This window comes from Callorhinus ursinus, unplaced genomic scaffold (assembly GCF_003265705.2).
Source record: "Callorhinus ursinus isolate GAN/ISIS: 27379988/994484 unplaced genomic scaffold, GSC_fseal_2.0 scaffold3, whole genome shotgun sequence".
Classification (NCBI taxonomy): domain Eukaryota; kingdom Metazoa; phylum Chordata; class Mammalia; order Carnivora; family Otariidae; genus Callorhinus; species Callorhinus ursinus.
This window is the reverse complement of record NW_027397065.1, coordinates 45252367-45276440: the sequence shown is the minus strand read 5'-3', so window position 1 is coordinate 45276440 and position 24074 is coordinate 45252367. Positions and strand designations below refer to the sequence as shown.

Genomic DNA, 24074 nt, shown 5'->3' with positions numbered 1-24074 from the left:
TTGCTGCATAATCACATGATCCTGAGACATTTCACCCACACCAATTTTAGGGGAAATGGGGGATCAAAGACAGGTAGAAGTATGGGCTTTTGTTAGATAGAGTTAGGGTAGTTTTCAAAAGGACTCTCCCAAACCAAGACCATTGCAGGACTGCGGCACCAAGGTAAGTAAACTGCCTGTGCTAGGAGAGTTAGGCAAAATACACAGAGTTCTGTCGAAACCCTAGGCAAGGCACCATGTTGGTGGTGGGCATTGAGACTTTCAACAATGTCCGCAACACCCTCTGCTCATTAATAATATACTTTGATAGGGTGTCAACATTTTATTAGAGCACTCACATAGAACTGTTCCCAAGAAATATTAAGTAGGGGGAAAAAAGTTCACACAACAATCTATTTCATAGAAACCCATTTTTGTAAAAACAGTGTGAGCATGGGGCGCCTGGGTGGCTCAGTCGGTTAAGCGGCTGCCTTCGGCTCAGGTCATGATCCCAGGGTCCTGGGATCGAGCCCCATGTCCGGCTCCCTGCTCAGCGGAGAGCCTGCTTCTCCCTCTCCCTCTGCCTGCCACTCTGCCTACTTGTGCTCTCTATCTCTCTGTCAAATAAATAAATAAAATCTTTAAAAAAAAAAAAAAAACAGTGTGAGCAAATGACAACAGCAGGGATACACATCCAACATGGTCAGAGTGTCCTCTCTGGCAGGGAGGCAAGCAGAAGCAAGGGGGACTTTCAGTTTAAGGCTATGTATGTATCATTTCAGTATTTTTTTTTTAATTTTTTTTTTTTGAGGGAGAGAGAACAAGCATGAGTGGGGAGGGGGGTGGCAGAGGGAGAAGCAGACTCCCCGCTGAGCAGGGAGCCCGGACAGGACTCCATCCCAGAACCCCAAGATCACAACCTGAGCCGAAGGCAGACGCTTAACCGACTGAGCCACCCAGGCGCCCTCATTTCAATATTTTAAAACAAGAATGTACCAATGTACTGCTTAAATAATGTATGTAAATTGTTTTAACTAAATAAAAATAAAAAAATCAAGCAAGTCCCCAAACTGCATGCTCTCACAAAAGCAGAAGTCTTTTACATTCATGTAATATATTTTTCACAACCTAATTACAACCATCCTTTTCTTTATCCCAGACAGAAAAGAAAGCAGCTTAAGTTGCCTAAAGCCACATTCAGATATCACCAAGCACCTAGAAAGATGGCAGATTATGAAATAATGCTTTAATCAATATACAAATGCTTATACTGTAAAGCACATGTTTTCTACAAAAGAGAAAATACATCAAGTCCCTCTATGTTTACTCGTGGGTTCTGCCATTAGAATCTATGACACCTATATTGCTTCATGAATTCACCCAATTAATATTTATTGAGCAGGTGCTGTGTGCCAGGCCGTCTTTATTCTATGAGAGTCACTTGGAATTTTACAGAGTTATATTAAGGAAGTGGTAAAGACAAGGACTAGAATAGGAAGGAAAGAGAAAAAAAAATGAAGACATCACCAAAAAATACTTTTCTGTATTATTCAGAATCTAGTAGCCCGGTCTGCTATATGCTTACGGTCTTTCATTGTAATCAGTTGTTTGGCTTTGGGGCTGCCCTGATGAACTCTGACTTCGTTGAAGGAAAACTTACAAATCTTTGTTTCTGTGGCACCTGTGTCATGGCTTGAGTTTGTAACAGAGCAGGCAGAGATTCATTCTGTCTTATTTGGCACCCGCTATGAGCCAAGTATTGTACTAGGCATCCAGGATAGGAGATGAAGGATAGAATATAGTTGAGCATTGGGGAAGACAAATCTCACACACACACACACGTAAACAAATAAGGGAATCTCCACCTCAAAAACTATGTAGGAAGTAAACTAAACTAAAGCTAGGTAGGTTGGTACTTTCAACTGGGTGGTCAGGGAAGCCCTCAGATGACATTTAACCAAGAAAGATGAGGAAGGCAGCTCTGCAGATGTTCTGAGAGATGTATTCCAAACAGAGGGAACAATCCACTGAAAAGGTGCTGGAACCAGAAAGAACTTAGTTTGTTCTGGAAGCAGAAAGGAGATCAGCATGGCTGAAATAGAGTGAATAAGAGGTTGGTGAGGTCAGAAAAAATCCAGTCCCATGAGAAGCTGTTGAAAGGTTTTAAATAACAGAGCAATTGAACCTGGGTGATGAATTTAAAAAAGAAAAAGAAAATACTTGCGCCGCTGTGTAAGGAGAATGGATTCCTAGGAGAGCAAAAGTGGAATGGGGGATAACGACAGGAAGCTATTCCTGGGATGGATGAGTGGGTGCATGGATGGAATGAAGGAAGGAAGGGAGGAGGGAAGGGAGGAAGGGAGGGAGAGAAGAAGGAAGGAAGTGAATAAATGAATGATAGCTGTGATTACAAAGGAACAGGCCTAAGAGATTCTCTTGGCCTGTGTATTTTTAGATTAAACTGGTTCTTAAGTCAAATTTCAAAAAACAAAAACTATTTTGAGATAAAGGAACTTTGGAGTAAATAGTTTTCTAAAATGACTGCCTTGAGGAAGATAATACACATTTAGCAATACAATGACTGGCATATCTATTTAAAAATATATTGTTCTATAGTCATAATACTTGAAACACAATCATCGCTTTTGATACTACAGTTCCATATCTAGAACTCTATGCCTTGGAAGTACACAAGTACACACAGGTTTTTGTATAAAGGATGTTTATTGCAGCCTTATCTGAAATGGAAAAAAAGCTAAATATCTATGCATGGAGAAATGATTTAATAGATTATGCACATTTGTTCTACTTAATACTACACAGTTATCTCAATGAATGTTTCTATCCCATATAATCTGACATGGACTGATGGACCTCTACAAACAGTGGAAAAAGGAAGTTGCAATGTGTGTCTTTGTGTATGAGAGAGAATAGGGAATGATCTAGAACAGTACTAATACCGTAGCCACTAGCCACATGTGGCTATAGTGCTCTTAAAATGTGACTAGTCAGAAATGAGATGTGCTCTAAATAAAAAATACTCACTGGATTTTGAGGCATAAAATGGGGGGGAAGGAACTCATTAAGGATGTTTATAGTTATTCTACATTAAAATAATACTTCAGATAGTTGAGTTAAAAAAATCTATTAAAAATTAATTTCACCTGTTTCTTCTTACCTTTTTAAATGTGGTTAGTAGAATTTTTTTTTAAATTACCTACGTGGCTTTCATTGTATTTCTACTAGATGGTACTGGCTGAAAAGAATGAAGCAATAACACTGATTATTCCTGGGGAGTGGGACTGGGGAGAAATTTTGATAAAGAGGACAGGGAATAGGGACACTGACCTTTAGCCTAAACTCTGTTATATTTATCAAAAAACATTTAATTTAAAATTTTAAAAATCAATAACAGTTCCAGAGTCTGTACTTAATAATATTATAGCAATGCTAATGTCTTAGTTTGGGCAAATGTACCATGGTTACATAAGCTAGTTAACATTAGAGGAAACTGGTGAATGAATATAGGAATTTTGTACTATCATTGCAATTTTTCTGTAAACCCTAAAGTATTTCAAAATAAAAAGTTAAAAAACAATAATAAGGAAACAGCAATCTAACAACATGTGTATCTTCCATTTCATAGATTCTTACTTAGTCTTTCTATGGTCAGGAAGGCAGACAGGAAAACATTGCTCTAATGCTGAAATCTCATTTTCTATTACAAAAGAAAATAATTCGAACAATTATAAGGCTCCAAATCGGCTGTCCCACCCAAACTGCCTCTTGTAAACACACTTGCTTAAAATAAGGGAACTAGGATAGCATCATATTTCTTAGTTTTTACCTGAGATTCCATAAGTTTGGATAACTCTTTTCTCCCATGGCGATCAGAAGCTATTTGGCTGCTGTTTACATAATAGGAATTGTTGAAGTCGGAGGGTTGCTGGAGAGAATGATGGAAGGCACCGCTCCCCCCAAGAACCTTTCAGAGACCCAGGTAGCTGAAGGCTTTTAAGCTCATTTCCCTTGGATCCCTACTTTAAATTTTCAGATTCAACCAATATTAAGGTCAAGATATTTTTGCTAAGACATAGTGGTGAACTTTGGGACAAAGAAATGAATCAAAAAGTCTGTATCATAATATAGCTATATATATTAGAGTATATAGTCTATTTGTTACAATATAACAAAACTGTGGGAAACAATCTTCCCCTATGTTTATACTACTTTTTACTGAAGTGTTTTCTGAACAAGAACTAAATTCAGCATGCAGTTGATCAGTAATGGCAAATGAAACTGCAAGTAAAATTTAAAACAGATTAGATATAGATGTATAGATTATGGATATTTCAGAGCTGATCAAAAGAAGGTAAACACTGCATTGGAGTATAAAATATCTCTATTTTACATGAACTGGGTTTAAAATGAATGAAAAAGTACAAACACAAAATGTAGAAATTACAAAGGACAATGTATCAACTTATCATGAAACAGCTTGCAGGTATAGAATATAAAACTATAATGAAATATTTTCCAAAGGTGACCCACCCACAAAACAATTACATTAAAATAATGTGCACTTTTAAACAGATGTCCCACTGCCACCACACATGAATAGCTTAAATAATCATTTAAAAAAAAAAACTCACTGCTTTCTCTGGAAAAGGAGAGTCACACCATAAGCAGAAGGAATTTGAACAAGAATTCACAAAAGATTATCACTGCTATGAGTAAATGAGTGACTTGGAATGATCTCTATAATTGTGGTCACCATTACTGAAGAAATGGCACAGAGGATCTACAAGCCTGAAACATTTCTGATTCATATTGCTTCTTGGCATAGATTTTCCAGTGAAAATGGACTAAAATCTGAGCCAAGCTTGAGAACCTTTCAGCCAAATGATCCAGCTGCCCCTTCCCTTTTCCTCTCCTCCCAGCTAGGTCCCAGAAAAGGATGGTGGAAAAATCTCAAAAATTGCTGCTCTAGGGCATCTATCTATACTGATCTCCAGAAGGATACAGATTTTCTGAATAGAAACTGGAGCCAAAAGTGTGTTCAGCTTCATTTTTCAAATTTATATTTAAATGAAAATTAAGTTTAAATGAGCATAGGCATGAGGGGGTACCCAAAAATCAACTAAGGAGGGATTGAACTGCTTGGAACTTCTGCCTCAGGAATCCCAAATCTAGAAGGAAGTGATATGCAGATAAAACATGGTTTCACCATGTTTCTCAGTCTCAAAAGATCCAGGAGCCCCCTCTCATCCTGTGGATCTCCTATGGAAGAAAAATCCTAAACTTCTAAGAGCAAGCCACACTTTCAATCTTATTTGACTGTTTTTAATTAAGTGACCACTTCTCTCCTGGGCTCTTTGTAGTAGTCTTGTAGGGGTTCTTTCTCCTTTCTGCCAACTTCCCCTTTCCACATCATTGACATAGAGTAGATCCTACTCTGAAAACCGGGATTCCAGTTCTGGCTTTACTGCCAGCCTTGATCTTGAATCTAACTATCCGAGTCTTCATTTCTTTCTGTGTTCAGGAAGGCAGACAGGAAAACATTACTCTAATGCTGAAATCTCATTTTCTATTACAAAAGAAAATAATTCAAACAATTATAAAAGCACATAAAAGGAAAAAGTCTGTCTCATGGCCATTTACCCCTATGGGGTTGCCATATTAATTTTGGTATATTCTTCCAGATTTCTTTAAGGTGAAAGAAAAAAAACCTTCTTTTTTTTTTTTTTTTTTTTTTTTGTTAGCAAGATAGCGTTCTCCTCAAACAAGTGACATAAGCTCTCTGAGAGTAGGGATTTTGTCTATTTCCCTCATGGCTGTATTTCTAGGGACTAGAACAGTGTCTGGCACAAAGTAGATGCCAATAAATGCTCACTGACTAAATGAATGGAATGAAACCTCCTTACATCCGATCAAATACAAGTTCTATGGGGTCAGGGATATGTCTGTCTATTTGGTATCTCTCTAGGGTCTCAGCACCAGAGTACCTGACATACAGTAGACACTTAAATATTCATTCAATTAGCAAAACACCTCAATGAGGAAACCACTTAATTCTTTTTAACTGCACCAGCATGCTGACATCACAATAACCGACTATTCCCCAGTTGATGAAAAAAGTCTCTGACAAGCACCATTGCAATGATCATCCCGTATATATTACCCTTGTTTAAAGATTTTTGTTGGGTAAGAATCTCTTTCTCCTGGGGAAACCATTGAGCTGGTCTCAATATGTTCTGAGGTCCCTTCCCTCTAGAATTTCATAACTTTAAAATACTTATGATTAACTTTTAGTCTTGTATGAGAGCTACTGCCTATAATTTTGCAAAATGATCTCCCTTCTATATCTCTCTGTAGAAAGCCAGTACTTCCTAAAACCGTCTAAAAGCAGCCTGAACATTATGACTCACACAAGACTGCCAGAAAGACTCTTAGAAGAAAACAACCTGCCTACATCCTTGGTGACCAACATTTTCTGCTTAGAGCATGGTAGCTGTTTAGTTATTACCTGGGGAGGGGTGGTTTTAAGGCAGCAGCAGGTCTTTATTGTTGATTCTTTATGTGCTAAGGAGGTTCAGCAGAAAGAGGAATATTGGGGTGCCTGGATGGCTCAGTCAGTTATGTGTCTGACTCTTGATTTCAGCTCAGGTCATGATCTCAGGGTTGTGAGATTGAGCCCCACATGGGGCTCCATGCCAGGCATGGAGCCTGCTTAATATTCTCTCTCTCCCTCTCCCTCTGCCCCTCTCCAAAAAAAGAGAAGAAGAAGAAGAAGAAGAAGAAGAAGAAGAAGAAAAGAGAAGAAGAGAAGGGAAGGGAAGAGGAAAGAAGAGGAGAAGAGGGGAGGGGGGAGGGGAGGGGAAAGGAGGAGAGGAGAGGAGAGAAGAGAAGAGAAAGGAGGACACAGACAAGAGAGTAACAGACCTCCAAAGGCCTGAGCTGGAGATGATGCTAAGAAACAAACACCACTTTGAACTGGGTAAGAGCAGATATGGGATCTTAGGAGTATCTGTGAGTTCTCCGAGAAGAGCTCTATCTAAGCCCTGCAATGGAAAAGACTACAGAAGGCTACATTTCTTATGTTTTTTCACTCCAAAGATTATTTAGTAAATTTCTGTGATGTGTAAGAGCTGTGTCAGGCACTGGGCAGGCAACAAATAAGCAAGATAAACAGAGTCGCCACCACCTTGAAATTGAAGCTTGGGGACTACAGTCTTTCCACCAAAGACTTGATGCTGATAAATATAGATTGCTGGATGGAGGCCTTTGCCTTCTTTCCACCAGAATTTGTGTCCCAGTCACTGCTTCTTCTTCTTCTATGAAAAACAGAGTTCCAGTTCTCTCCATGAATGGAGAAGTTGCTGGGAGATATTTCCCGTTGAGTGCGCCCCAGACAAAACTTGGCACAACACACTCAGAGCACACTTCCTTTTTCTCTGGGAGCTCCTGCCACACCACAGGAACTGATGGGCAGTCTACCTAACTGGCAAAGGAGAGCTCTGCAGTGACACTGTCAAAGAATCAAGATTCAGAGAAGCATAAGTCTTGAGACTCAGAGAGAACATTCGAGACCATCTCCTCCCCCTCCAGTAGCTTAACTTTTTATAGGTCACAGATCTCTTTGAAAATCAGCGGCCCCTTTTGACTTTCTGTCCAAAAAGACATGCATGTATCTCAACATGTAATTTTTCCTATATTTTCAGGAGTTTTGTGGATCCATCATGTGACTGAATTTCCCAGCATTTCAGGGACCGCATATTAAGAATTCCTACTCTATATAAAAGCCCATTTGAGCTCTAATGCTCCTATTAAGCAGTCTCTGAGTTGGGTAGCCCTGGTGGCTGAAACACAGAGGTAATGTTGTGCCTAACTACAGTGCAGGTCACAGTTCCCTCCCTGTGGGAGCTAATTATCTTCAGAAAATGTAAAAACTCTGCTCGGTGGCTGTGGACAGAGTCTCTAAAACCAATGAGCTGACACATTTCATAGTTTCCAAAGATGAAACCACACTCAAAAATGACATAGTGGGATCTGGTGGCCTTTAAAGAGTTAAACTTCTAGGTTGTCAGGATTGCTGCCCATTGTTGACATAGCAGTAGTATTCATATGGATCTTCCATTTCATATATGTTCTCTTCAATGATATAGATGTTTTCCTGCAAGTGCATTCCTCCTGCTCCTGTATTTGTTAACCCCGAGGGAGGGAGGTTGGCCAAAGTGACGAGGCTGTGGAAAGAAATGTTGCAGTTGAGTTCAGCATCTCCTAGGCAGCATAGAATAGAGTTAAGACAACAAGCTTGGCTGAAGAGACAACAACCAAATGTAGCCCATGATCCTTGATCAGGTCCTAACTAGGAGGAAAAGGCCATAATACATCAATAAAATAATGTGTGGAACAATTGAGGAAATTTGAATTCATCTTCATTTTCTTAAGCACAAAAATGGCATCGTATTATAAGGAGGGACAGAATGAGGTGTTGAGGTGAAGTGTCAAGATGCCTGAAATGCCCTTACAAATGGTTCAGGAAAAAAACTGTTTATATAAACAGAGAAACAGACCAAGCAAGTACATCAAAATGTTAAATCACGAGTTTCCTTGAAAGTTTCTATTGTTCCTTGTACGGTAACTTCAGTTCTTCTGTGGGCTTGAACAATTTCAAAAAGAAAAAAAATATGAATATGTAATGGACCCAATCAGACTTGAGTTTGAATTCTGTCTCTTAACCAGCCATATGACCTTGGGTAAATTGGGTGGCTGATTGTTTCTTTTTTCATTCACTCAATCCAGAAATATTTAATGTGTTACATATTGTTCTAAGAAGCAAGAAATGCTTCAGTGAACAATACACGAAAATCCCATGAAGGCTGCATGTTAGTAAACTTTGCGTCTCAGTGTCCTAGTCTATAAAATGGGAATAATAAGCATTCTATTTCACAGGGCTGCCATAAGGAATATTTATTCACTCAATCATCAGATATTTAAGTGCCTACTAAGCATCATGTGCTGTATCAAGGGATATAGATGCTAATGTGGCAATAATGCCTTAATTTTCTATGAGGTTACATATATAGATAGAGATGAACATTAACCAAATAATTTCAACCAAATAATGAATTAATGCATGTAAATATTACCTATGGGTAGTATCACATTTCAAGTTTCAGCTCTAATAACAAATCCTGGTACAGATGATTGAAAGCCAATGATAATTAAATATTTTATTTGGCCTTATTGGACTTTTTTACTGTAGAGTATTTTGTCTTCATAAATACACTATCTATACTTTGTCTATAATTACTCGTGGTTTAGATAGTATTCAATAGGCAGAGTCATTTTTTTTTTACTGCATTCTACCCATGTACCAAATATCACTAAATTCTACTAGAAGTTATTTAAGCTTTGTGTATTTGGAATGGACGTGTGTGTGCATGTGTGTATATGTATACATGTGTATATAGTCAAAAATGGATACCAAGACTGCAGTATAATAGACCCGTAGATCTTAACCCTGTTCCCACACTAGTATGACCTGGAAAACTTTTAGAAAAACACCTATGCTTAGGTCTCATCCCCAAAGATTCTGATTTATTTGCTCTGGGGTTGGCAGCAATATGTTCAAGTGCCCTAGGTGATTCTAATAGACATGTAAGTTAAGAATGCCTGGGCTTAGCTATAAAAGCCCTAAGAGTAGATTCTGGGTTTCTTGCTCACTTTTGTAACCCAGTGCCCAACGAGAGCCTGAATGTAGCTCAATCACTGGAAGGGTCAATTCATTGGGAAAATATATATATATATTAATATACAATAAAAGCACTTCCTATCAATAGCGAGATGAATTCTGTAACTTTAGGCAAGGAAGCTAGAGAAATAAGAAAGGAAAACAGAGCAGTGTTTAACTGGTATTGCATTAATCCATGCCTAAGGTAGGAACGAAGTATAAGTTTAAATCCTAGGGCAGGACTTCTAAGAGCAAAGCCATAGAGTAGGGGCCTCCAAGATTCCCACCTTCCCCTACCCCACCCATTATTCTTACCTTGAATTCTGTAACTTCTCTTTTCTATAAGAATACCCTAGGTAAAAGGTGGAAGAAAAGTCGATTAAAAATGCTCTCATAAAACAAATGAGATAAGAAATAAAATGAACACACTGGAGGCAAGGATTGTTTAGGGAAATCTGGTCTCCCCTTGGATTGAAATAAATCAAACTACCAGTGTGTGTCTTGATTTATTACATGGATAATGCCAGTAAGTAATAAAGATGCATTTCTTACATTCAGCAAATATATGGAAAATCTACTATGTGCCTGGTAGTATGCTAGGCACTGGGGATGCAAAAGTGAATTGTGAGCCCTGACTTCTTAAAACTTGTGTTCTAGTGAGGGAGGCATTTAAAATAATAACCTCTAATGGTGGAACTAACAATGTACTGGAACAGATGACGGAGAAGGCAGTCAGGAAAAATCTCTCTGAAGAGGTGAATTTTAAGCTCAGTTCTGAACAAAGAGAATATGTCAGCCAAGTGAAGAGCCAGGGGGAGAATTCAGGTAGAGGGAACCCCTAATAAAGATGATGGTGGGTTCCTGAAACTGAAATAAGAGAGTGGCCCAAGATAAGTTCTGAGAGCTAGGCTGGGGCTAGCTTCAAAGGACCCTTTAAGTCATAATCAAGATTTTGGATTCTATTCCAAGACCTTTAAGATATAATTGGAGAGCAGAAATATGAGAGCTGATTGGGTTTTAAGATCACCCTAGCTGCTATGTGAGGAAAAGATAAAAGGAGGTATAAAAAAAAAAATGAAGAAGTAGAGATCATGATGCCTCAGATCAGAGTAAGGTGGTGACCAAGGGAGATGCAGAATAATAAATGGATTTTACATGTATTTTGGAGAAAGTCTGCAGGAATTAAAACTGGATTTTGTCTTAGGAGGAAACAGGATTCAAGGACGTCCTCTGGCTTTCTGGCTTAAGCAACCAGATGGATGGTAGAAAAACACTATAATGGGGAAGACCAGAGAGACAGAAGTTGTGTTCTGGGAAGGTGGAATATGGACTCTAGACCTCCATTTTGGACATGTTAAATGTGGGAGACATCTAAGTGGAGATATCAACAATACAAACACTCTGAGTTGGAGAGGGAAATTAAGGATGACCTGTAAGCCTGTGGAAATATAGATCATCACCTAAAGGGTGTAGAAGAAAGGGAAAGGGCCAGCCCTGAAGAATATCAACATCTAAAGGTCAAGCAGAAAAAGAAATAACAAAAATGACTGAAAAGAAATGGCCAATGAAGTAGGAGAGTGGTGTTCTAGAAGGCCAGAGAAGGAAGACTTTATAGAATGAGTGAGGATTGATTTGGTTAAATATTGCTAAAAGATTGACAACAATGAAGACAGAGGTGTCTACTGGATTTAGAAAATGGAGGTCGTCGGTGAGCTTGACTAAAACTATTTCCTCGGTGCTTCGGGTGCAGAAGCTAAAGGATGGGTTGGAGGAGTTCAGGGGATAAGAAGTAGGAAAAACTCATCTGAGAGATTTGCCTGTGAAGGAGAACAGAGAAACGGGAGTAGCTAAGGAGGAATGTGTGAGTTAGAACGTATTTTTATGCTAATGACAGTAGAATAAATAGAAAGGAAGAGGTAGATGATTCCAGAGAAAGGGGTAAAAGGAGGAATGAAGTCTTGGCTAAGGCAAAGGTGAAGGAACAGGTCTTTGATACTTCATCAGTTGAGTGAGAAATGAGGGAGGTTTGAGTAGTACTGAGGTGTGGATGCTCATTGCAGAGAGCGCACTAGAAAGATACAGGATTGCCGGTTGTATTGCTGCCAGTTAATGGCTTTGATGTCCTGACTTAAACACCTGTCACCTTGGTTTTAAACCTCACTTCAAGCCTCTTTAAATGAACTAGAATGGCCCCTAATATCCAGGCCATGGCAGAACTCAGAAAGGTAGTGAGGGCTATTATTGCTCTTGATCAATCTGTAGGCGTTACATTCATGTGATCGATTCACAAACTCCCCTGCTACCTCTCAGTAAACCCAGGTAAGTGTGGATGGGGTAGCTTCTTTCTTTGAACAATCCATTTACCGATAATGGCAGAACAGCATAATGGAGAGGAACAGGAGAATCTTGTCTTCAGATTCCATATCTATCAATTAACCATATGACTTTGGACAGCTGCTAGTTCTCCATTTGGTAAATTAGAATATAATATGAGTATCTTTCTCAGGAGGGTAGTTATGAGGATTTAATGCACATAAAGCACTCAGCAGCTTTAAGCCGCACAACTAGGGTGACCAATTCGTCCTGGTTTTCCCTGCACTGTCCCAGTTTTAGCACTGGAATCCCACAACCTAGGAACCCCGTCATACCTGGGAAAATCTGGGATGTTTGGTCACCTGATATGCCATCCATGTTTAAGTATTAGTAGGAAAGGCTGCTAGAATGTACTAAGCCCTGTGGTATAAGGCCTTGGCCTCTGCCCTCGAAGAGAAGACAATATATTGCAATTACAACAGTGTGTGAGGCTTCTGGGGCAATGGCAATAGTTGGGTCTTGATTGTAGTGATAGGTCCCAAAGTGTGATTCTCTACTGAAATTCATCAAGTTGAACATACTTTAAATATGCAGTTAGAGTATATAAACCAGGTGTGGGGCACTGTCGGCCACACGGGCCGGGCTGCAGGGTCTGCGGGCCAGTTGCTGGGCTCTTCGAGGTGCAATAGAGCCCTATGAGGTGAAGATGAATGAAGGTTGTCCTGATGTTTTCCAGAAACTGTTCACAGGATGGCTCTGATAAAACCACTAGGACCACAACTGCATGTAATGAGCATATAGGTAGTACAGATGAATATTCAAGTGCAAAACTATTGTGGTTAAAATTCATTGCCTCAAAGCCATGCAATTGGAAGGAAAAAAAGAAGAATTGGTCAAGAAGACATGAATTGAAACAGATGAATATTAATATTTAACATTGATCACCTCACAATAAATTATATAGAAAAAAAAGAGTATATAAACCATACCTTAAGGTTTTTTTAAATAAAAATAACTTAGAAAACAATGTGTGTGTGAGTGCCATGAAGCAAAACACAAATGCTGTAATCCCGGCCAATGGCCCATTGGTAAAAGGACTTGTCATCTCTCTCTAAAGACCTGTGCTAAGGAACAAATAAGATAGGAAAATTCACAGAAAGAAACTACGTTTGTTGTTGTGCTTCCTAATAAACCTAATGCATTACTTAAAGAGTTTTGTGTTCCTAGCCAAAGGTAAGAGACTAGGTGCTAGAATCAGCCTGCCTGGGTTTGAATTCCAGCTTTGCCTCTTAGGGATTCTGAAAACTTGGCAAAGCAGCTTACTCTCTCGTAGCTCTACTTCCTACATTACAAAATAGTTATAAATACTTCCCACTGCATAAGACGGTGATGATAAAATGGAGGTAAAAACATTTGGCACAATGCCTGCATATTACACGGTAAACGTTGAGTAAAAAATAGCTATTACTATTGGTAGGTTCAGGAGGACTACAGAGTATTCAGTTTTATCACCTTCAGGTATAAATATAAGCTTATATTTATATCTAGGTTTGTGTTGTTTCCTTTGTTAACAGTTCCTCATCAGAGAGAGAGAGAAGCAACATGAACCAACTTACATGTGAGAATTAAAGCGCCAATGATAAGAAGGAGAGCCAGTCCAGCAGAGATCCCTGCTCCGATGTAGACAGCCATTCTGGTGGTCGTACCAGCGTCTTGTAACTCATTAGCCCATGTAGGTATTTGCTAGGGAAACACAAACTGGACTGCAGCAGATGGCCAGAAATCAGTTGTGTGCTCAGCCACTCTCGTGACTTGTGCACCAGACAGTCCCTTTTACAGCACCACAGCGGTGCAGGGACCTTGAGACTACTCGTGACGTGTCTCCTTCCAGACAGGCCTCAAACCACCAAAGAAAGGGATGAGCATACTCTTCAGAGTTAGTAAGGGAATAAAATGTGTCACTTCTATGCTGTTAGGGGCACAAGGAGCCCTTAGTAAATGGAATCCCCTCCCCCTCAAATAAGAATGGGCTTTAGAGTGGAACCCCATTCATTCAAGGTCCCTGGCATTCCAGGGAGTTTCAGAGTGGTCAAAATTTGGTGTCTTGCAGAGAAACACCCACACTCACAGAAAGACAGCGATTTAAGAGCCGGGCCTTTGCAGTCAGACAGTTCTGAGTTCAAGCCCCAGCTCTGCCACCATTGTGTAGAGTTCTTGGGAAAATTAGGTGATGAGATATATAAAATGCTTGGCACAGGGCCTTGTATACAAATAAATGCTTAAGCAGTGACAACTATTATGGCTATTGCTCTAATCAATTGGATTTTTTAACTGAGAGTCAGAAAATTCTTCTGCTTTCAAAACTTCAGCCGATGTTCCCCCTTTAAAAACAATAATAGTAAACACTTTTAAAACAAAGATGCAGGGGCACCTCGGTGGCTCAGTTGGTTAAACGACTGCCTTCGGCTCAGGTCATGATCCTGGAGTCCTGGGATCAAGTCCCGCATCAGGCTCCCTGCTCAGCAGGGAGTCTACTTCTCCCTCTGACCCTCCCCTCCTCATGCTTTCTCTCTTTATCTCCTTCTCTCTCTCCCAAATAAATAGATAAAATCTTTAAAAAAAAAAAGATGTCAAAGGAATTAAATCTTCCATTTACTCAATAAACATTTACTGCAGGAGTGCTATATGCAAGATACTACGCATTAAACACTATGGATGTCCAGAGGTACTTAGAGTCAGTCCTTGGTCGCAGAGAGGGGGAGGGACAAACACAAAGTGCTGAGCCTCGGTAGTGAACACACAAGTAGGGGACTTAGTCAAATGAAGGCAGACTCCTGGATATGTCCCCAAAGAATCTCTAAGTCGCTACTGTAAGCTTGCTATCTAGGGGATTCCCTTTTATTCTGAAAAGGTGGGAGACACTAAATTTGTGGTTAATTAAAATATTGATTTATTTATAGTTGGATATAGAAATTCTTGGCTTAAAATATTCCTGACTGGTGTCTTGTCACATATAAAAAAATTTAAATAATCTTTCTCATTAGGGTTGCCATGGAAATGAGAAGAAATATACTCTAGGGAGCTGGAGGGTCCTTGAACCATCCACAGTGGCATACAGTTCTGAAATAGGAGAAGAGGGACAAGGGGGTAGTGTTTCTTCATTTGGGTTTCCCAGCACTTACCACGTGCTGGGCACTTTACCTCCATCCCCTCATTTCACCCTTACAATAGGCCTATGCAGTTAGAACTGGTATCATCAACATGTCACAGCCAAGGGCTCTGAGGCTAAGGGAGATTAAGGCATTTTTTCTTCCCCAAGCACAGAGCAAACAAGAAGGAAGACTAAAGCTGAACTTCCTTTTCTCTGGGTTGAGCATGAGGTTAGTGCACACACCCACATACACACACACACACACACACACACACACACAAAGTCACTTACTGTTTGTTGGTTATCATGGAGGGCCTCCAGTGTCTGTGTCTCTGCCATAAAGAGAAAAAAAATAGCCAAAAGAACAGTTTAGAATGTTTTCTTTTATCTGGCTTTTTAAAAAATCCTAAAGATGCCTATGCCTATAATCCTATTTGAAATTAATTTTACTCTATACTCTTCACAACAATTTATTGTGAGAACAAAATTTTCTAAACACTTGCAAATCAATTTTAGGATGACCGTATCTTTTTTAACCAGATAATGAACCCAACTACTTAGGTTCCATGAAAAGGAGACCTCTGCCAGGAAGACCTCTGTTGAGTATGTGGTTTGTTGTGTCCACAGGGCCCCAAAGAGGGCTGCAGAATTCCAACAACATTGATAACACTCAAGCAGGCATTATATTGTAATTAGACTTTGAAAGATAACAAGTTAATTTTCCTGAAAAAATTTAACCTTTACTCATTAAGAGGGAGACAGGATATTTAGTTGTCTAAAAAGGAAAATAATAATAACCATGGCTCTAATTTATCATGAGCAGACATTGTGCTAAATTCTTTGAGCAAGGGATCTCATTCAGCGTACAAAACAATTATCCTAAAGTAGGGACTATTAGGCCCATTACACAGATGAAGAAGCTGAGAATTCAGAAGGGAAGGGACTTACCCAGGGTTACACAGCTTAATGAATAACAGAAATGGCCTTCCAGTTTAGGTCTGCATGGCTTCAAACATATACTCTTAACTATGCTGCCTTCAACAACCTTCACCTTGGCACGGTCACTACTAAGTGGTCACATCGCCCAGTTGCCAGCTCAGCTTCTTTCCTTTTTACCATTTATTTATTTGTCTATGTATTTGATGAACATGTCTATACCCCTACTCTGTGCCAGGCACAGGGAGCAGAGCGGCCAACAGCATGGGCACAGGCCACAACCTCACAGACACAGCCTTCTAAAAATCAATAGATTGTCAGCCTTGGGAAAATTAAGGATGCCTGCGCCTGTCTCTGGCTGAGTCGGAGGCTCTGAAACTTCTTTTTTTTTTTTAATTTTATTTTATTATGTTATGTTAGTCACCATACATTACATCATTAGTTTTTGATGTAGTGTTCCATGATTCATTGTTTACGTATAACACCCAGTGCTCCAAGCAGAACGTGCCCTCTCTAATACCCATCACCAGGCTAACCCATCCCCCAGCCCCGCTCCCCTCTAGAACCCTCAGTTTGTTTCTCAGAGTCCATAGTCTCTCATGGTTCGTCTCCCCCTCCGATTTCCCCCCCTTCATTTTTCTCTTCCTACTTTTTTTTTTTTTAACATATAATGTATTATTTGTTTCAGAGGTACAGGTCTGTGATTCATCAGGCTTACACAATTCACAGCGCTCACCATACACATACCCTCCCCAATGTCTATCACCAGCGGCCCCACCCCTCCCACCCCCCACCACTCCAGGCTCTGAAACTTCTTAAATGTCATGGCCACTTTCTGAAAGCCTAAAGGTCTAAGTCCTTTCATGTAGAGCCCCTGGTTTAACAAACCATGATTTTAATACTAAAATTTTAATATTCTCAGCCTAAAAATATTTTTTAAAAAAGGAAATAAAAGAGATTCTCTTCCACTTACCTTTGCTCTTATTACTACCCAAAAGGAATTTAAAGTGTAAAAAGCACATTGGTGGAACTGCTAAGTAAACATGAATCTTAACCACACATAAGATTTTCTAATGTAATTCCAGTTTCTGCTTCCCTATAATTATTTTTCTTGGTCTAAAAGGTAAGACTGACTTCTATTTTTTTTTCAATTTACAGTGAAAATACTCCGACAGCACTCTATTTTATTGATTATCACAGCTTAATTTTGCATAGATAGCCATCAACCAAGGTGACTGGCACAGTTAGAAAAATCTGCATTGGTTTCCCTAGAGAACCCAAGACTCGGCTGGAGTGGAGAGGGTAATAGGGGTGGGATGCAATGTTCTTAAAAGTACATAAAACTATAGTTACCATCTAGCACATATTACCTGCCAGACATGGTGCTTAGCACTTTATTTGCATAATAGCTTTTAATCTTCACCTCAATATATAGGTACTATTATTTTTCCATTTTTCAGATGAAGAACCTGAGTCTCAGAGAAGTACTTTCCCTAAGATCACACAACCAGTAATTGGCAAACCTGAGATTCAAACCAAGTCTACCTTCAGAGCTGAGGACTCACCATAACCTGGTTCTGCCTCCTTCAGGTGGAAGAGACAGGACATTGTTTTGTGTTCAAGGTATGTTTAGGAGCTTCCAAGACTCTTGGAACTTTTACTTGTTAATGCTCCACTCCACTTAATAGCAAACATATTCAATGTACCCACGTTCCACACTAAAAGAAAAGGTATATATACCTACACCAAGTTGACTTGCAAGAGGAGACCCCATCTTTGTTGCCCTAGAGGGAAGGAACTAACAAGTAAAAACTCAAGAGAAAAGGACTTGTTTATGATCTCGACAACCCTGAGGAAATGCACTGCCTCGTGAGGAAGGTGTGTGGGCATACAGTGAATGCCCACTTGGTGGTGACATTGTAAAGAACATTGGAGGCCAGGATGGGAACATGGGCATACAATAAATATGGGGTATGACTTGATTAGGGTTAATTACAGGGAAGCAGAAACTGCATTTGCATTAGAAAATCTTGCGTGTGGTTAAGATTCATGTTTACTTAGCAGTTCCACCAATGTGGTTCTTAAACTTTAAATTCCTTTCGGGATGAGGGTTGTCATCTGGCCCCACCATATTTAGTTTTCTCACTAATTGCATAAGAGATATTGGCTACCAATCACTAAAGAACCACCAAAGATTAAGCCAGTAGAGAGCTGGAGTTAATACTTATAATAATAACTAATATTCCAGTGCTTTCTGTGAGCCAGGTACTACACTGAGCACTTTGCATACATTGTCACACTCAATTTTTACAACAATCTTATGCAATAAACACTGGGATTACCCCCAGTGAAGAGGTAGGGAAATTGAGCCGCATAGAGTTTGAGCAGTTTTCCTTTGAGCTCACAAAGGTAGTATGAAGAGCTGATATTGGAACCCTGTCACTGACATACTTAACCACAATCTCATTCTGCCTCCAGATCTTACTGGTCACATTAAAGACAATAAGCAACATGTACTGAGTACATACTATGACCAAATACTGGGCTAAGCACTTGAGACACCCTTTCTTACTTAATATCTCATGAGGTGGGACTTAAGAGATTTATGAGATTAAGATACGGGATGTGCCGGTCATTACCCTCATCTTACTGAATGGAAGACTGAGCTCCAGAGAGTATAAGAAGGACCAGGAATCTGACAGGAGACATTTAAGATTAATCTCCCTGCTCAGTGTGACCTGAGGTCTGCTCAGTGTGACCTGAGGTCTGCTCTTTTGACCCCATCTTCTCTACCAGAGCAGCATGAAAAAATCCTTGCCAAATTACTCAAAGAATTTAGCTGCTCTTCCTGAGGCTGGAATCGAAAGAAGATGGTGGGCTTCATTCTCGTTAGAAGAGATCCTTAAATCACTGAATCCAACCCCAAATATGGACTTGAGCCAATCCATGACAAAACATCCCAGTTTGGGAGTCAATTGGAAAATAATGACAATGTAATGAGTTTTTTATTAGATTAAATTTATTTAATTTATAAACATGTCTTTTTTAATGCAATAATAGCATTAGTAGAATTTTTTTTTCTTATGTGGCAAAATATGTAGATCACCAGAATTTTGGTTTTGGGGGGAGTGGGAATTTTACTAGGTTACAAAATCCAAAGTCTCTAAACCCTCTCCTTGGAGAGAACAAGAAGCAGAGATTCAGAGAAGTGAAAGGTTTCGGCCAGGTCACAGGGCTGCTTGTGACTAATTCCGAATCCTAGCTCAGGACCCCTTTTTCCCAGCAAAGGTTTGTCCCCACCACTCCCCTCCCCACGCACAACATCTCATGTGCCCAGGGATATTCACGCCTCCACTCAAACCCTTTTCTCCTCTCTTTCCCATACTCAAAATCCTCCGAACTCTGAAAACACCTGAGGGCTTCCTGCTACACTTCCCATATCATTACCTGCGCCATGTCCCTTGGTGGTGAGCATCCGTGGAAAGGCTGCAGTGAAGTCCTTCCATGGAGTCCGAGCAGAGGTGACCTTGGCTAATAATCAGAATAATAATCACATAAGGATGTGGCTCCTCTGAGAGCAGAGAGATTGTGGCAGGGAATCAAAGGGGCAGCAGAAAAAATAGGAAACGCGACAAATGAAGAGAAGCAGATGCCCAACTGCCAAACCTACCTGAACACCTTCCTTGAGAGTGTACGACACTCTTAAATTGTTGGGCAGAGGCGTGTTACAGTCATCATTGCCACAGTCTAATTGTTAATAATAGAACTAACAGCCACCCAAATGGCCATGCTAAATGCTTTCCATAAAACACCTCATAAAATCCCTCCAGGGGCCTGCATGGTAGGAATTACCATATTTCACAGAGGAGGAGTTCACGGAGTTTGGATAACTTGCCCAAGATCACACAGATAGTTAAAAGGCAAAGTTGGATTTGAACTCAGCTCCATCAGCCACACACTATATGCTCTATAAATCTTTTTTTTTTTTAAGATTTTATTTATTTATTTATTTAACAGAGAGAGACACAGCGAGAGTGGGAACACAAGCAGGGGGAGTGGGAGAGGGAGAACAGGCTTACCAAGGAGCAGGGAGCCAGACGTGGGGCTCCATTCCAGGACCCTGGGATCATGACCTGAGCTGAAGGCAGATGCTCAACAGCTGAGCCACCCAGGCACCCCTATGCTCTATAAATCTTAAAACGTGTGAGCACATGCACCCCACCTGTACACTGTCCAGTGGTTCTCAATCCTGGCTGCACAAGGGGGAGAATCGTTTAAGGTAGACTTTGGAAAATCCTAGTGCTGGGGCTTTACCTCCAGAGATGCCATTTCTCTGGTTCGTGGGTAGGGACCAAGGACCTATAGGTGTTAAAAAACTGTCCAGGTGATTCTAATGAGCAGTCAGGTTCTCGAACCACCAATCTTGACTTTCCTCCCATTCTGTAGATCCTGTCCATGAGTTTTAAAATAGATGAAGGTAATTAAAAGTGGCTGGCCATCGCTGGTGGAACATGTTAAACTTCAGGTCTTAGTGACCCACCCCCACGGCTGTAACTGGGGAGATCAGAAGAGAGACCAAGCAGTATATTTACTATTGCCTGCAGGTGATTTTATTCAAGAAGGCATGCAAAGGTCCACTCACCTGGTTTGATGAACAATTCCACGTTTAATTTTTTATCATTCATTGGGCCGGGGAATTGGATCCGGCAGCAATAGGTCCCACTGTCTGTTTTAGTCACGTTCTCTATAGTCAAGGACACATCTCCTTTGTGGATATTCCTCTTTAGCTGGTATCTGTTGGATGTCTGATATTTCAAGTTCCTTCCATCTGTGCTGAGCACCATACTATGACATTCAAACACAGGACAGGGTCCCCTGCCCCAGCAGACAGGCACAAGATCATCAGAAGTGGTTGGAGAGTAGGTGCAGGGTATATCAGCATTCTGACCCACTTCAGCTACGTATACCCCTTCCAAAGACCCTAAATAGACAGGGAAAGAGAGGAAGATCAGGCAATGAGTGAGGTTGGTTGGTTTCAAGAAAACTGTAATGCCTTATAGAATAAAAAGCAAACCAGTGCTGCCATCCTGTTTGGAAGATGATTCATTATGACAATGATTCTCAGACTTGAGGAGCATCAGAATCACTGGGAAGATGTATTAAAACACAGATGGCTGGGCTCAACTGCTAGAGATCCTGATTCAATAGGTCTGGGGTGGGGTAAAAGAATTTGAATTTCTAGCAAGTTCCCAGGAGCTGTTGAGATGGCCAGTCTTGGAAACTCACTTTGAAAACCAATGCCCTAAGAGAGAATTGTGGTCCAACCCTGTGAACACTGGAGGGTAAGGCCAATGGAAATAGATAATCAGAAAATGAGTCATTGTCAGCCAGTAAAACAGCTCAGCGGTCTGGGCTAGTTGGCCGCTCATTGAAGAAAGGCAGTTAAACTGACATAAATCTCTCTCTCTCTTTTTTAATTTTTAAATTTTTTTAAAGATTTTATTTATTTATTTGACAGAGAGAGAACATAAGCAGGGGGAGTGGCAGGCAGAGGGAGAGGGAGAAGCGGACTCCCAGCTGAGCAGAAAGCCTGATGCGGGGCTCGATCCCAGGACCCTGAGATTGTGATCTGAGCCAAAGTCAGACACTCAACCGACTGAGCCACCCAGGCGCCCCTCTCTCATTTTTTTTAAGCACTTGGCACATAATGAATAAAAACCATTGGCTGAATATGAAGCTTGTGTATTTGAAACCACTCAGGCTATTTTGAGGTTTAAAATTAATTGCCTTTACATATACATATTAATAAATATATGTATATAGTAAAATCTTTAAACCATATAAAAGGTATATGAGAAGGATACTCCCTCTCTCTCCTCCTTCCCATGTTCCAGTCCCCCTTCCCAGAGTCCATACAGTAAGAAGCACCCATGTATTCCCACTCCTGCAACATACATACACAAATAAAATCTAATATACGCATCCTTCCGCACCTTTTTCAATTGACATTTGGACTCAGAGACATTCCATATCTCTGTGTAGTTGGCCTCCCTGTTTGCAGCATCTATCACAGCTTACTCACCTACTCCCCCACTGGTGGGCATTTAGGTTGTTTCCAAACTTGCTACTGCAAACATTGCAATGACCATCCTTGTATCTTTATCCTGTAGTATCCAATTGTGAAGGTCCGTGCCCAGACTTACCTGTGAGTACTAGCAGCCACACCAGGACACAGTCAAAGCAAAGAGGTGAAACCATGGATTCGGAAGAGGCCAAGTCAAATAATGGCTCTGTTTAGTTTTAATTCTCCAGTGGAACTGGGTGGCTTTTGCAATACAATCTCCTCTGCAATCACAGGAGCTGTGGCCACCATCCCCAACTGCTGGCCCAGTACACCAGGACATCTGACTACCAATCTTCCCTCTGTTATTGCTTCCAAGTACACAGTTACATCAAAGGAAACCCCAGTTCTCTGTCATGCTACACCACAGACATCCTGTCAGTCTCTGGTATTTAACCCTTAGTATCAACGATGAGGAAGCGACACTCAGAAGAAGCAAAGTGTCTCTCAGTCAAGAAAACTCTCAGGCGCCTGGGTGGCTCAGTTGATTGGGTGACTGCCTTCAGCTCAGGTTATGATCCTGGAGTCCTGGGATTGAGTCCTGCATCGGACTCCTTGCTCAGTGGGGAGTCTGCTTCTCCCTCTGACCCTACCCCCTCTTGTGCACTCTCTCTCACTCTCTCTCTCTCTAAAAAAAAAAAAAAGAAAGAAAGAAAACTCTCAGCAAGTAGAGAGAGGCCTCTTAGCACCTCCAATGAAATAATCCTCTGTGTGAAATGGATGGTGTGTGGGTCCAGCTGGTTACCAGGGAACACAAGGTAGGAACATAGCATCCATGCATTCATTCAGTCAGATCAGGCTGTTGGTTGGTCACGTGACCAATGTTAATGAAGCTCGTAGCTACTGTGTGTCAGGAACTGGACAGGGAGCTGGAGAATACCAGGATGAATGGCATCTTCCTTATCCTCACATTTATGGGCCCTTTCCACTCCTTTCCTGAGCTTCATTCTTTGCCTTGTACTGACACAAATTGGGCTGTGTCATATAACCTTGCTGGATTTCGGTTCTTTCATTTATAAAATGAGGAAATTGTGTTCGGTGACATAGGTGCAGCTCCCTGCTCTAATATTCTGACTTGGACCTGAACTTTCAAACCCTTCCACTTAAGAAAGACACATTCCTTTCTGCAGTGTTTCTTTCCCTCCACCGTGGGGGGATATTGAAAGACCTCAATATTCTATTTCATCTCACGTACCCAAGGTGTCCTCTTACCTCCCACCCCCAAGGCTTCGGGCATGAATTGTCAGAAAGTGTGGAGTTCCAGCCACACTTTCCATCACGGAGGTACCATCTCAGACCCCAACCGTCTCAGCCCTGGGAGAGTGACATTTGTCTGGGAAACTTAAAAGCCAATGGTTCTTTACAAAAGTGAGCTCAGAGACTAAATAGATTCTGAAAGCCCTGTGGCCCTCCTCCATCTTTCTTGCTGAACTTGTCTCTTATCTTTATGGCACTAAATGCATTTAATGTAAATATCCAGCTCTCGTCCTATGTGTGTACTTCCCTAACATCAGAGACATAGCCATTACTCGAGAGATCGCAATCAATTTCTTCATCCTATGGATAGAGAAACTGAGACCTGATAAGGTTGATCTGCCCCAAAGGCATATGGTTGGTAATTTCAAATGAGAACTGAGTCCCCCAAGCTCCAGATTCTCTTCCACTATAAACTGTTTTATGAATTTCATATTTGCCCTTAATACATCTGCCTACTTAACTAATAACAACCAGCAAATGTCCATGTTCAAGGGGAAGGCAGAATGGATTGAACATGGGGTCAGAGGTCATGTTTACTGCATGACCCCAGGCAACACTCTTAAAAGTTTCAGCCCTCAAAT

At 40.7% G+C, this 24074-nt stretch overlaps 1 protein-coding gene across 1 annotated transcript; it reads right to left on the bottom strand.

The window, feature by feature from the left end:
• Positions 1–4363: 4363 nt before the first annotated feature.
• On the bottom strand, positions 4364–22548 carry HAVCR2 (hepatitis A virus cellular receptor 2). The gene is made up of 7 exons (XM_025867154.2): positions 22319–22548; positions 20758–21096; positions 19563–19646; positions 15471–15511; positions 13645–13771; positions 10031–10067; positions 4364–8222 (listed from the first exon to the last, which is right to left on the bottom strand). Exons 1-7 carry the CDS (start codon positions 22371–22373, stop codon positions 8063–8065), a joined length of 843 nt encoding a protein of 280 aa, XP_025722939.1. The 5' UTR covers positions 22374–22548; the 3' UTR covers positions 4364–8062.
• Positions 22549–24074: the final 1526 nt, after the last annotated feature.

Bases quoted from the DNA above. Each gene is read 5' to 3' on its own strand.
- HAVCR2 (XM_025867154.2), bottom strand. From the start codon at position 22,373: ATGGTTTCACCTCTTTGCTTTGACTGTGTCCTGGTGTGGCTGCTAGTA. The intron at 15,512-19,562 runs GTAATGATATGG...TCTTTATGGCAG, and splicing joins CACCAAGGGACATGGCGCAG to AGACACAGACACTGGAGGCC. The intron at 8,223-10,030 runs GTAAGAATAATG...TTCTTTCCACAG, and splicing joins GAGAAGTTACAGAATTCAAG to CCTCGTCACTTTGGCCAACC.